The sequence below is a fragment of the Pelobates fuscus genome, chromosome 5 (assembly GCF_036172605.1).
Source record: "Pelobates fuscus isolate aPelFus1 chromosome 5, aPelFus1.pri, whole genome shotgun sequence".
NCBI lineage: Eukaryota > Metazoa > Chordata > Amphibia > Anura > Pelobatidae > Pelobates > Pelobates fuscus.
In genome coordinates this window covers 239228207-239242664 of record NC_086321.1, presented here as the reverse complement: position 1 = coordinate 239242664, position 14458 = coordinate 239228207, and the positions used below count along the sequence as shown (strand labels likewise).

The 14458-nt window shown below is 38.4% G+C and overlaps 1 protein-coding gene across 2 annotated transcripts in view; it reads left to right on the top strand.

The window, feature by feature from the left end:
* The window catches only part of FREM1 (FRAS1 related extracellular matrix 1), a 132781-nt gene that overhangs the window by 57877 nt on the left and 60446 nt on the right, over positions 1 to 14458 (top strand). For both annotated transcript variants that reach the window (XM_063455148.1, XM_063455149.1), the window contains exons 21-24: positions 7077 to 7221; positions 7344 to 7485; positions 10225 to 10420; positions 12581 to 12845. In XM_063455148.1, coding sequence (XP_063311218.1) covers positions 7077 to 7221; positions 7344 to 7485; positions 10225 to 10420; positions 12581 to 12845 — 748 coding nt within the window. The remainder of the gene's footprint in view (positions 1 to 7076; positions 7222 to 7343; positions 7486 to 10224; positions 10421 to 12580; positions 12846 to 14458) is intronic.

The window sequence follows — 14458 nt, the reverse complement described above, 5'->3', positions numbered from 1 at the left end:
TAATTATAAAATATGATGAAAAAAACACTTTTTCTAACTTTGACCTCAAAATCTGTTACGCATCTACAAACGCCAAAAAGCACCCATGCTAAATAGTTTCTACATTTTGTCCTAAGTTTAGAAATACCCAATGTTAACATGTTCTTAGCTTTTTTTTTGGAAAGTTATAGGGCTATAAATACAAGTAGGACATTGCTGTTTCAAAATATATTATTGTAACACTGTTATCTGTCATAAATCTTTAAATCACACCTCACGTGTACATATATTTTTTTAAAGTAGACAACCCAGGTTATTCAATATGGGGTATGTCCAGTCTTTTTTATAGGGATCGACCGATTATCGGTTTTACCGATATAATCGGCCGATATCCGGTATTTTCGGCAATATCGATATCGGCCAATATAGATACCGATATTGCCGATAATACCTCCTAGGACCGCCAGGCTCATTACAAGCCCGGCGGTCCTGGGGGGCTGGCAGGAAACTGTTTCTTACCTTGCCTGCAGCTCCCCAGTGTAAGTCTCGCGAGACCCGCGGCCGCAGTGCGTTGCGAGATTTACACTGGGGACCTGGAGGAGCTGCAGGCAAGGTAAGTCAGCGATTGCTGCCGCCCCCCCAGGACTTAACAAGCCACCGGACCACCAGGGAATACAATATCCCCCCTCCCTGGTAAGAAGCAGGGAGGGGGGGGACTAAAAAAAACAAAAAAAAAACACAATTTTAAATATTAAAAAAAATTATTAATATAAAAAATCCCCCCCCCATTTTACACAAATTACATCACTACACAAACACACACACAAACTGCATTACATACATACACACACACACACACTGCATTACATACATACACACTACACAAACACACACACACACTGCATTACATACATACACACTACACAAACACACACACACAAACTGCATTACATACATACACACTACACAAACACACACACACACTGCATTACATACATACACACTACACAAACACACACACAAACTGCATTACATACATACACACTACACAAACACACACACACTGCATTACATACATACACACTACACAAACACACACACAAACTGCATTACATACATACACACTACACAAACACACACACACACTGCATTACTTACATACACACTATACAAACACACACACACTACACAAACACACACACTGCATTATATACACACACTACACAAACACACACACTTCATTATATACACACACTACACAAACACACACTGCATTACATACACACACACTACACAAACACACTGCATTACATACACACACTACACAAACACACACTGCATTATATAAACACTACACAAACGCACACACTGCATTATATACACACACTACACAAACACACACACTGCATTATATACACACACACTACACAAACACACACACACACACACTGCATTACATACACACACACTACACAAATACACACACACTGCATTACATACACGCACTGCACAAATACACACACACTACACACACACTGCATTACATACACACACACTACACAAACACACACTGCATTAGATACACACACACACACTACACAAACACACACACTGCATTATATACACACACTACACAAACACACATACTGCATTATATACACACACTACACAAACACACACACTGCATTATATACACACACTACACAAACACACACATACTGCATTCACTATACACACTACACAAACACACACTCTGCATTCACTATACACACTACACACACTCTGCATTCACTATACACACTACACAAACACATACTCTGCATTCACTATACACACTACACAACACACACACTCTGCATTCACTATAGACACACTACACAAACACACACTCTGCATTCACTATAGACACACTACACTAACACACACTCTGCATTCACTATAGACACACTACACAAACACACACTCTGCATTCACTATATATACACACTACACAAACACTCACTGCATTCACTATACATACACACTACACAAACACTCACTGAATTCACTATACACACTACACAAATACACACTGCATTCACTATACACACTACACAAATACACACTGCATCCACTACACACACAGCTCCCCTGTCTAAATACACTTCATCCACTACATGTGGCATGTATATTTTGTGCATTTACTGTTAGAAATAGTTTATTTTTTCAAAATGGTAAATGTACAGAATATCGTCAAGTTATCGGCTATTGGCCTGAAAGTTCACAGATTATTGGTATCGTTATCGGCTCTAAAAAAATAAAAAAAAATCGGTCGATCCCTACTTTTTTAGTTGCCACTTAGTCACAAACACTGGCCAATGTTAGCATTTATATTTTTACAAAATGCAAAGAACTATTATGAACGCTAACTTTGGCCAGTGTTTGTGACTAAGTGGCTACTAAAAAGACTGAACATACCCTATTTGCAATACCTTGGGTTGTCTTCTTTTGCAAATGGTATGCCATCATGAGGGTGATTCTCATTCCTAGGCTAGCATACGCTCTCAAAGGCAACAACGAATTTGGCAAATTTCAATGTGAAAAAATGAAAATTCAAGCCTTACATTTGACCCTGTAACTTTCAAAAACACCTGTACATGGGAGGTACTGTTATACAGTTATAACAGTAAAATGTGTCACAACAATATCATCAGTGAAAGTGCAGTTTGTGTGTGAAAAATGCAAATACACGTCACTTTCACTGACAATATCATCGCTGTTATATGTTTTACTGTTTTGAAACACTAATATTTGTGTTCAGCGAAGTCAACCGAGTAAAACAGTACCCCCCGCGTGCAGGTTTTATGGTTTCTTGAAAAGTTACAGTGTTAAATATAGTGCTATTAAATTCTCTGGACTTTTGGCCTGGGTTGTCAGACAGGTTCCCCAAATTGCAATCAATAAAATTACTTAATTAAGTAAAAATATTACATAAATATGCACATAGAATTTAAATATATATATATATTTATATATTTGAAGTCTACGTGTATATTTATGAAATTATTTATGTAATTATGTTTGGACATATGTATATTGCTTATTAATTTTATTTATATATACATAGATATATATAATTTTTTACATTTATTTACTTTTATTATTCCCCTTCGAGGTACTCAGCACACAAGCAGAGCATCGGAAGCCTGCATGATGGCTTCCGATGCTATGCCTCACTGCCGGGTGCCATGCGGGGGCGCCAGGGGAGCGATCACACTGCAGCCCAGCAGTGAGGGGAGGTATTGCAGGTTGCCTCGACATTAAGTCATCGCTGCAATACCCTTCCAGCGCTCAATTGTGCCTTGGAAGTATCAGATATGACCGAGGTTGTTAACAACCAGTTTTGTCGGACGTACCTCATACGTCCTTGGTCACTAAGGGGTTTCTAAATGCAGTTGTATGTTTGTATGTACTGTTACTATTTGAAATCAGCTATGAACTTGTGCTTAGTGTTTGTGTTTGTATGAAGAGTTGATGTTTGATTGCTGGGATTTATGCACCAAAATACACACTGAGACATACACACACAGGGCCGATCCTAGGGTCACAGACGCCTGGGTGCAGAATTTTTTTTTTTGGTGCGCTCAGGTGGGATTGGTCACATTGCTAAGTCCTCCCTTTTGCAAATGTCCACAGCCCTTTTTTCTAATCAGACACATGCTCACTGACAGTCACACACGCTCACTCAAGTCACACACTCACTGACAGTCACACACTCACTGATTTGACACACACTGACATACACACACTCACTTATAGACACACTGACATAGTTACATAGTTACATAGTTAGATAGCTGAAAAGAGACTTGCGTCCATCAAGTTCAGCCTTCCTCACACCTGTTTTTTGCTGTTGATCCAAAAGAGAAAAAAAACAAAAAAAAACAAAAAAACAAAAAACCCCAGTTTGAAGCACAATTTTGCAACAAGCTAGGACAAAAAATTCCTTATTGACCCCAGAATGGCAGTCAGATTTATCCTTGAATCAAGCAGTTATTACCCTACATTGAAAGATTATATCCTTGAATATTCTGTCTTTGCAAGTATGCATCTAGTAGCTGTTTGAACATCTGTATGGACTCTGATAAAACCACTTCTTCAGGCAGAGAATTCCACATCCTGATTGTTCTTACAGTAAAAAAACCTTTCCTTTGCCTTAGACGAAATCTTCTTTCTTCCAGTCTAAACGCATGGCCTCGTGTCCTATGTAAAGTCCGGTTTGTGAATAGATTTCCACACAATGGTTTGTATTGGCCCCGAATATATTTGTATAATGTTATCATATCCCCTCTCAGGCGACGTTTTTCTAAACTAAATAGGTTTAAATTTGTTAACCTTTCTTCATAGCTGATATGTTCCATTCCTTTTATTAATTTTGTAGCCCGCCTCTGCACTTTTTCTAGTGCCATGATATCCTTCTTTAGAACAGGTGCCCAAAATTGCACAGCATATTCAATATGTGGTCTTACCAGTGATTTATAGAGAGGCAAAATGATATTCTCGTCCCGAGAATGAATGCCCTTTTTCATGCATGACAATACCTTACTGGCCTTGGCCACTGCTGATTGACATTGCACATTGTTGCATAGTTTGTTGTCTATAACAATTCCCAAGTCCTTTTCGTGTGTTGTTATCCCTAATTCGCTTCCATTAAGGGTATACGTTGCTTGTGTATTCTTTACGCCGAAGTGCATAACTTTGCATTTTTCAACATTAAATTTCATCTGCCATTTGAGTGCCCAGTCCTCCAGTCTATCTAAATCCTTCTGCAGCAAAGTAATATCTTGCTCACATTGTATTATTTTACAAAGTTTTGTGTCATCTGCAAACACTGAAACATGACTTTCAATGCTGTCTTCAAGATCATTTATAAAAATGTTAAATAGAAGGGGTCCCAGAACAGACCCCTGAGGGACACCACTTGCCACCTCTGTCCAGCTTGAAAATTTACCATTAACGACAACTCTTTGTATTCTGTTTTTAAGCCAATGTTCTACCCAAGAACAAGCATTTTCATCGAGACCGATTTCCTTGAGTTTGAACACTAATCTTTTGTGTGGAACTGTATCAAATGCCTTGGCAAAATCCAAATAGATCACATCCACTGCAACACCCTGATCTATACTTCTACTTACTTCTTCGTAGAACGCAATCAAGTTAGTTTGACATGACCTGTGCTTCATAAAACCGTGCTGATTTTTGCTGATAACCATATTCTTCTCAAGGAATTCTTGAATATTATCCCTTAATAACCTTTCAAATATTTTACCAGCCACAGAAGTTAAGCTCACAGGTCTATAATTTCCAGGCAAGGATTTTGAACCCTTTTTGAATATAGGAACCACATCTGCCTTCCTCCAATCCTCCGGAACACTTCCTGAAAGAAAAGAATCTTGAAAGATTAAAAACAGAGGTTCACTTATTTCTACACTTAGTTCCTTAAGTACACGTGGATGGATACCGTCAGGCCCTGTAGCTTTGTTTATATTAACTTTCTTTAGTTGCTGCAGCACATTGTCTTGAGTTAACCAATTACAATTATTCTGCAAGTTTTTAGTAGCAATCATTTGCACATCTATTGCCATGGGTTCTTCTTTAATATATACGGAGGAGAAATAGTTATTTAGAATAATACACTCTCAATGACGGACACATTCTCTCACTGATTAGAAACACACTCACTGACAGAAACACTCACTGACAGACACTCACTGATTAACAATAGAGAAGAAAGAGGTCCAGACACCTCAAAGCTCAGTAAGGCACATTTATTTGGAACAAGTGACAAAAATAGAAAAGGTGGCGCTAAAATCCAATATAAAATGAGAAAAAAATAATAATTCTGCTGTAATCACTGGAAGGTCAAATCGGCCTGTGCTTAGGGTCATTTTCATGCTGGAAAGTCCAAGTAGCATTGGCGCAGTAAAGGTTTCTTTCTGGCAGCTAATTTTTGTTCAAGTATTGTCATATTGTGCTCCTTGAAACAACCACACTGTCTTCTTCCAAAGCAGCCTGTATTTCTCCTGAGGATACCTGTGGGGTTTTTTTTGTGTCCCGAACAATTCTTCTGGCAGTGATTGAACAGCACTGACCGGCATTTTCAATGCTTTGGATATCTTTTTATATCCTTTACTATCTTTATAAAGTTACATTAAATTGTTATGCATATCTTTTGACAGTTCTTTTCTGCTCCCCATGGCTCAGTATCTAGCCTGCTCAGTGCATCCACGTGAGAGCTAACAAACTCATTGACTATGTATACACAAACATTAACTGCAATTTAAAAAGCCACAGGTGTGGAAAATTAACCTTTAATTGCCGTTTTAACCTGTGTGTGTGTGTCACCTTGTGTGTCTGTAACAAGGCCAAACTTTTAAGGGTATAAGCTTTTGACCAGGGTTATTTGGGTGAGTTCTGTTATAAATATGATTTTAAAAGGAGCCAAATGGCTTAATATGATCACTATACTTTAATAAAATAATAATTTTTGCATTTTTAAAATCAATCCCCAAAATTCCCAATTCCTGGGTATGCAAACTGTTGAGCACAACTGTACATGCTGTATTCCGTATGACTCCAAAACACTGGCTACATTTACCAGCATGCCGGCGTCTGAACAGAGTGATGTCAGTCACTCCTTTTCTATATACCCTAGCCAACTCTAGCATTGTACACCAGGGAGTTACCATAACAGCCACAGCACATATGATGTGGTTGCAATGTGTGGACAGCAGAAGGACTACGTATGGTAAGTCTTCTCTGCTCTCCCTTGTCATTAAATTCTTCCACACAGAGCCTATGACTGACAGGTGGGAGAAATACCTTTTTTATATAGCTTTTTCTCCCAGTCTATGCAATTGCTAGCAAATCTGGTAGCATAGTGTAAAGCTTTTCAAAAAGAGCATAGGTTGTACCCGGCATGACATGTACCTTTTAAATAAGACCTAATTTTAAATTATTTGTAACTGGAAATATATTGATCATGTGAAAGCAATGTATATGTCATATTCCCTTTCTACATAATGAACTAAATCTTGATAAATGTGTTATCTTTCCAGGCATGAAGCTTATATACATGCACGATGACTCTGAAAGCCTTGTTGACAGTTTCACGATTCAGTTGTCTGATGGAAAACATGAAATCAAGAGAACTATTTTTGTGAATATTGTAGGAGTCAATGATGAAAAGCCAACATTAACAAAGTAAGCCTTATAGCCAGGAACATAAAATGATATGCTATGGGGCTACCGGATTAACCAGAATACTGTAACTAAATCTTTATCTGGTAACAAGTCAATATTTAGTTTTTGTCTTATTGTTTTAGACAGTGTGAAGCAGTGTTGGGGATGGGAGAGTATTTTATAATTTCAAGTGCTGTACTCTCAGCAGAAGATAAAGACACCCCTAGAAACCATGTTCATTACATCATAGACAGAACACCCAAAGAAGGGCAGCTTCAGATGAAGGTTTGTGCTTTATTTTATTCTAGCTTTGTGACTGTCATTAAATTGAATCATCTCATTGAAGTGGTTACAGTATTTGGTGTATCATGGCACTGTCCCTCCATTCAGTGTGGTGCTCAGGCAAATTAGAAAACATTAGTCCAAGCAGCAGTGAGTGTTAGCTGACCGCTGTCAGCCAATCACAGCTGCCCATTGCTGATGTGAATTGATATGGCTAAGGAATAGCATATAGAAACATATAACATGGTTATAATAAGGTTAAAAAATATAAATCTCTTTAGTTTGGAAAAACGGCGCCTCAGAGGGGATATGATAACATTATACAAATATATTCAGGGCCAGTACAAACCATTATCTGGAAATCTATTCATAAGCAGGGCTATACATAGGACACGAGGTCACACATTTAGACTGGAAGAAAGGAGATTTCATCTGAGGCAAAGAAAAGGGTTTTTTTACAGTAAGAGTAATAAGGATATGGAATTCTCTGCCTGAAGAGGTGGTTTTATCAGAGTCCATACAGATGTTTAAACTGAAATTGGATAAATACTTGCAAAATCATAACATACAGGGATATCATTTCTAATTAGTGGGGTAATAGCTGCTTGATCCAAGGAGACATCTGACTGCTATTTTGGGGTCAAGAAGGAATTCTTTCCTAGTTTGTTGCAAAATTGGAAGCGCTACAGACTATTTTTTTTGCCTTTTTTTAGATCAACAGCAAAAACATATGTGAGGAAGGCTGAACTTGATGGATGCAAGTCTCTTTTCAGCTATTTAACTATGTGACGGCAGATAAGCCTATCTAGTCTGCCCAATTTTCTAAATACTTTTAATTAGTCCCTGGCCTTATCTTAAAGGGACACTCTAGGCACCCAGACCACTTCTGCTCATTGGAGTGGTCTGGGTGCCTACTCCCACTACGCTTAACCCTGCAAGTGTAATTATTGCAGTTTTTTTATAAACTAGAGGGAACTTCCTGGTTTGTAGCACAGGAAACCTGTGCTAGAGCGTCGCTGGATGTCCTCACGCTGTGTGAGGACCTCCAGCGTTGCTCAAAACCCCATAGGAAAGCATTGAAATGATTTTTCAATGCTTTCCTATGGGGAGACGTAATGCGCATTAGGTCCCCTCGGCCGGTGGGCGAGATCAGTCTCGCCCACCGGCCGACGCAATGGATAGGAGGAGCGTCGCGGAGGCAGAGACAGCGGCGAGGGACATCGCCGCTGCCTCAGGTAAGTCACTGAAGGGGTTTTCACCCCTTCAGTAACTGGGAATTGGGGGGTGGGAGGGAGAGGGACCCTCCAGTGCCAGGAAAAATTATTGTTTTCCTGGCACTGGAGATTCCCTTTAAGTCTATGATAGCCTTATGCCTATCCCACACATGCTTAAACTGCCTCACTGTATTAACCTCTACCATTTCTGCTGGAAGGCTATTCCATCCATGCACTACCCTCTCAGAAAAGGAATACTTCCTGATATTATTTTTAAACCTTTGTCCCTCTAATTTAAGACTATGTCCTCTTGTTGTGGTAGTTTTTCTTCTTTTAAATATATAATCTCCTCCTTTACTGTGTTGATTCCCCTTATGTATTTAAATGTTTCTATCATATCCCCCCGTCTGCTTTTTCCTCGAAGCTATAAATGTTAAGATCCTTTAACCTTTCTTATCTGCCTTAGTCACATCTACAGCTGGGGACTGGGCTGTGGACCATTCTTAGTGCCATGATTCAAATGGAATTAGAAATGAAAAGTTCATTAATCGACAGATACTATTATATAATTTCATACACACATTCATAAAAAAGACCTTCATTTTGCCAAAGCATTAAAATCTCTGTAATGGTTATTTTGAATGCAATGTTTGACATTTTGACCTCTTACTAATTTTCCATAATGGTAACAACTTCAAATTAGAAAAAATGCAAACAATACGATTTCTCTTGGTAATAAGGTAGACTAATTTAATTGAATCTGGATTTCAGGGAAACATAGCTCTAATTACACAAGATGGCACTGACTTCCCATAATGGATACAAAATGAAAGGTACAATTCCATATAAACATTCCTGACCTTTCCATGAATTCCCACAGCAGACAACAATCACAGATGGCAGCACAATGGTTCCAAGGGATTTCGTATTTGTTGTATAACACATTTTACAAAACAGAAGTGGTGTACACAGGTTCACAAAGAAATTAAACTTACATTTTAACCATACGAAATAACGTCACCATACAAAATAATGTCAATAATGTACTTTACATGGAATCATGCTGGGGTAGTGCAGATTAATACAAACCATGTTCATTCTTTTCACATTTGCTATCTCAGTGCTTTGTTTTAGTGCTATGGTTCCTTAGAGTGTTTTGACGGGCATTATCAGGGATGACTTTGCCTAGCAGCAACTAGTAAGCTTTCTTCTTGGCTGTGCACCAGTGTGGATTGCCTTAAGAGTTCGGACATTTTGCTTGATGGTTTATTAACTATTTACCTGAACTGTAGCCTGTGGTGCCCATTCTCCAAAGAGGCTCATTCAGTGGGATTAAAAGAGACTCATCTATTACATTTAGTTTATTGAATAAAGCTTATGAGTATATTACTGAACTGTTATAGGATTCATGAATGGATAGGTGGGTGGGTGGGTGGATAAATGGGTGGATGGATAGTTCTTTCATTTGCCTTGAATTATGTTTGTTCACTCTCATCGTGTGTTTATTGTCTGTGACTTTCCTCCACAGGTACATCAGGACTGGGTGATCATACAGACAGGGATGAAATGCACACAGGAAGATATCGATATGAACCATGTTAGATATGTACACACCGGAATAGTTGGCTCCAATAAGCAAGACAACTTTACTTTCCACTTGTGGGATGGTAATAACAGGTCACCAGAACTAAGCTTTCATATTACAATCAAAGATATGGAAAAGGGTAAGGATACTGTACAAAATATACTGATATCTGAAGTTTGAATAGGCCATATATTATTTACATCCTTTCCTCCCCCCCCCAAAAAAAAACTGCATATAAAAAGTATCTATATTTCAAATTGTCATTATGCTATTTAAATTATCCAAATCTGCACTTGAAGCAAAATATAGAACATTAGTCTATTCACTAATTACCAATATGACACTATCTCACCACACAGATGCCTTTCTGATATACCATTAGCTATTTCCTAAGGTTAAAGGAACATTATAGGGTCAGGAACACAAACATTGGCCAATCAGCATCTCCTCATAGAGATGAATTGAATGCATGCATCTCTATGAAGAAAGTTCAGTGTCTGCATGCAGAGGATGGAGACACTGAATGGTGTTGCTGCTCACTGTGCAGCACTGCCCCAGGAAGCACCTCTAGCAGCCATTTGAGGAGTGGCCAGTGGAGTTATCACTATGCTGTAATGTAAACACTGCATTTTCTCTGAAAAGCCATTGTTTACAGCAAAAAGTCTAAAGGGAATGATTCTACTCACTAGAACAAATGCAATAAGCTGTAGTTGTTCTGGTGACTATAGTGTCCCTTTAACCAAGGTTGCGGGGTTATTCCAGAACCTTTACATGAAATCCTAGTGTACCATAGGAAATTAGTTAGACAGCTCATGTGGATGTCTCCGTTTCATATGAACTCAATTTAATCTCAAAACTTGAGTCTTCCTTGAAGTTTTGCATCACTTAATTTGATATGATCCACCAACTGTCTCTGAATTTAAATACTTACTGCAATGCACTTTCTATGCCCCAAGAAGGGTTTATTGCCCTCTAAAACCAAGACGCTTTTGAAATTCACTTGCTAATAAATACAATTTTATAAATCTAACTACCGTATATACTCGAGTATAAGCCGAGTTTTTCAGCACATTTTTTGTGCTGAAAAACCCCAACTCGGCTTATACTCGAATCACTGTCTGTATTATGGCAATTTACATTGCCATAATACAGACTGGGGGCTGGCAGCGAGCGCTTACCTCTCCTGCAGCTCCTGACAGCTACCTTCTCCTCCACGCCGGTCCGTTCAGCACCTCGGTCAGCTCCCAGTGTAAGTCTCGCGAGAGCCGCGGGGTCATAGTGCGGCTCTCGCGAGACTTACAGTGTGAGCTGACAGAGGAGCTGCACGGACCGGCTCGGAGGAGAAGGGAGCTGACAGGAGCTGCAGGAGACATAAGTGCTCTCTGCCAGCCCACCTCACCCCCCCCCCCCACTGAACTGCCAATGCCACTGGACCACCAGGAAAGGAGAGCCCCCCTCCCTGCCATGTATCAAGCAGGGAGGGAGACGGAAAAAAAAATAATAATAAAATAAAATAATATTTTAAAAATAATAATAAGAATAAAATAATTATTTAAATTATTTAAAAAAAATAATAATAACAATGCCCACCCCCCACCAAGGCTCTGCAACACACAAACACACACACTGCATCACACACACTCACACTGCATTCATATACACACACACTGCATTCATACACACACTGCACTCATACAAACAAACTGCATTCATACAAACACACACTGCATTCATACACACACACACTGCACTCATACACACACACTGCACTCATACACACACTGCACTCATACACACACACTGCATTCATACACACACACACTGCACTCATACACACACACTGCACTCGTACACACACACTGCACTCGTACACACACACTGCATTCATACACACACTGCACTCATACACACACACACTGCACTCATACACACACTGCACTCATACACACACACTGCATTCATTATATACACACACTGTAAATAAATATTCAATTAATATAATATTTTTAGGATCTAATTTTATTTAGAAATTTACCAGTAGCTGCTGCATTTCCCACCCTAGTCTTATACTCGAGTCAATAAGTTTTCCCAGTTTTTGGGGTAAAGTTAGGGGCCGCGGCTTATATTCAGGTCAGCTTATACTCGAGTATATACGGTATGTAAAATGGTGACACTTTCTGATTTAATGAAAATGTTTCTTTTTTATTGCACCTAATACTTCTCAGATGTACAAGACATTCAATAAAATGTAACTGCCATAAGAGGTCTGACATAATTGTTATATTATCATTCAATACAGGAGACATTGCTATTTATGTGAAAACCCTTAACATTTTCAAAGGAGACAGAGCCGTCATTAGTACGAATGTCCTTCTGGCTACAGATGGTACTGACAAACCGGAGGAACTGCTGTATGTTTTGTCCTCTCCACCTCAATATGGCCAGATTGAATATGTCAACCACCCTGGAATTCCTATAACAAGTTTCAGTCAGCTGGATGTGGCTGCGCAGACTGTCTGCTACGTTCACAATAGCAAGGCGTTAGCAGCTGCTGACAACATCAAGTATGTGACTAGGTGGAAAATGTCTCCTTGTTTTCTAAGGCTAACAGATGAATTATTGCGCTAATCCTCTTGGTGCTAGGGGACCACTAGGTATTTTACCTCTTGGCACCAAACATTGGCAGATTGGTTTCTCTTACTGTTTTATGTCTTGAGATGATCTCTTGAAGATACCAATGTTCTATATTTAGGTTTTGTTGATGAACATACATGTTTTAGTTAGAGTAATCCATGATAATAACAGAAATTCGGTAGCTAAAAAGAGAAAGTAAAGATTACATAAAATATTTTGGATTTTGCTGGTGAAACCACAAATACTAGCTTAAACAATACAGAGTAAATAAAACTATGCATTTTCTTTTACGTAAATCCATACACATTCAATTAGTTATTGGAGTTTGCTCATAGATACAGAGAACATATCTTCACAAAGAGGATCCAGATCCACAGAGTTGCAGCTGTGAGTTCTTAAATCGTCAGCTGAACACAGAAAGAATATGTGTCTCAAAAGATGTTATTATCCACAATTTAGCTGATATTTATTATTATAAATATACACCCTATATAAGGCCATATGCAGTTATATCAGTCATTTTTTAAATGATTGTAAAAAAAAGAAATGAAAAAATTGATGTAATTTAGGAATATATTACATTTGTAGCCTGGTTAGTAGAGATTATATATATATATATATATATAGTATATTTCAAATTTATATGAAAATACGTAATTAGAAATTTGAAATAATAATAATGGCGGTTTTTCTGTAATTAATTTTTCTGCCTGTTAGGTGAAATAAATGAATAACTAAAATGTCCGCAGCTGTTAGCCTGGTGTTTATTCTCTGACTGCTTTCAGTGGCAGTCTAGGACAGCCAGAATAACATTAATTAATGGGTGTGCAAGCGATCAGATTTTATGTTCCACTATAGCACTTCCTCTGAGTTAGAAATATGAGCGTGCATTGTCTGGTGCTTCAGGGTTGGAAGAAGAATGTGGCACTTCTTGTTTGGACAGATGACATCAAGTGATTAGCAACCCCTGACATCAGGTGGCGGCAGGATAATGCCAAGTACAGAGCAAATGTCCTCCATTTTGACACGCCGGCTTGATTCTGCATTGAATTGGCACTACTTACTGCTGCTCTTGAATTATTTTTCTTTTTATCTTTTTAAATTCCATGACAGATGGCAGTCTCTGTAGCCAGTTCCATCACCATGGAGCTGCAGACAGCACAGAGGATCTGTAATGTTCAATTTAAGATGTGACTCCTGCTGAGCCACTAGGACTTTCACACTCACACTTTAACTCTTTAAGCCCAGGATACTGTGAATGTTTTGTGAACAGTGTACAGTTGCCGATGGTTTTGTTGGTTATTTGGATTTAAACTTGTTGTGTTGGTTGTTGCTTGTTTGGATTTAAAGCTGCATTTAGTTTAATATTGAGCTATCAAAATAATTAATCATGGAGAAAAATATTGCTTAATGGCTATCAAAGCACTTAAAGGCAATATAACCCTAGATTTATTAAAAACAACCCTTTTATTAGAAGATATTAATGAAGAGTACAACATTATCAGTAAATTAAAAGTAATACAATTATTAAGATGCTTGCTTA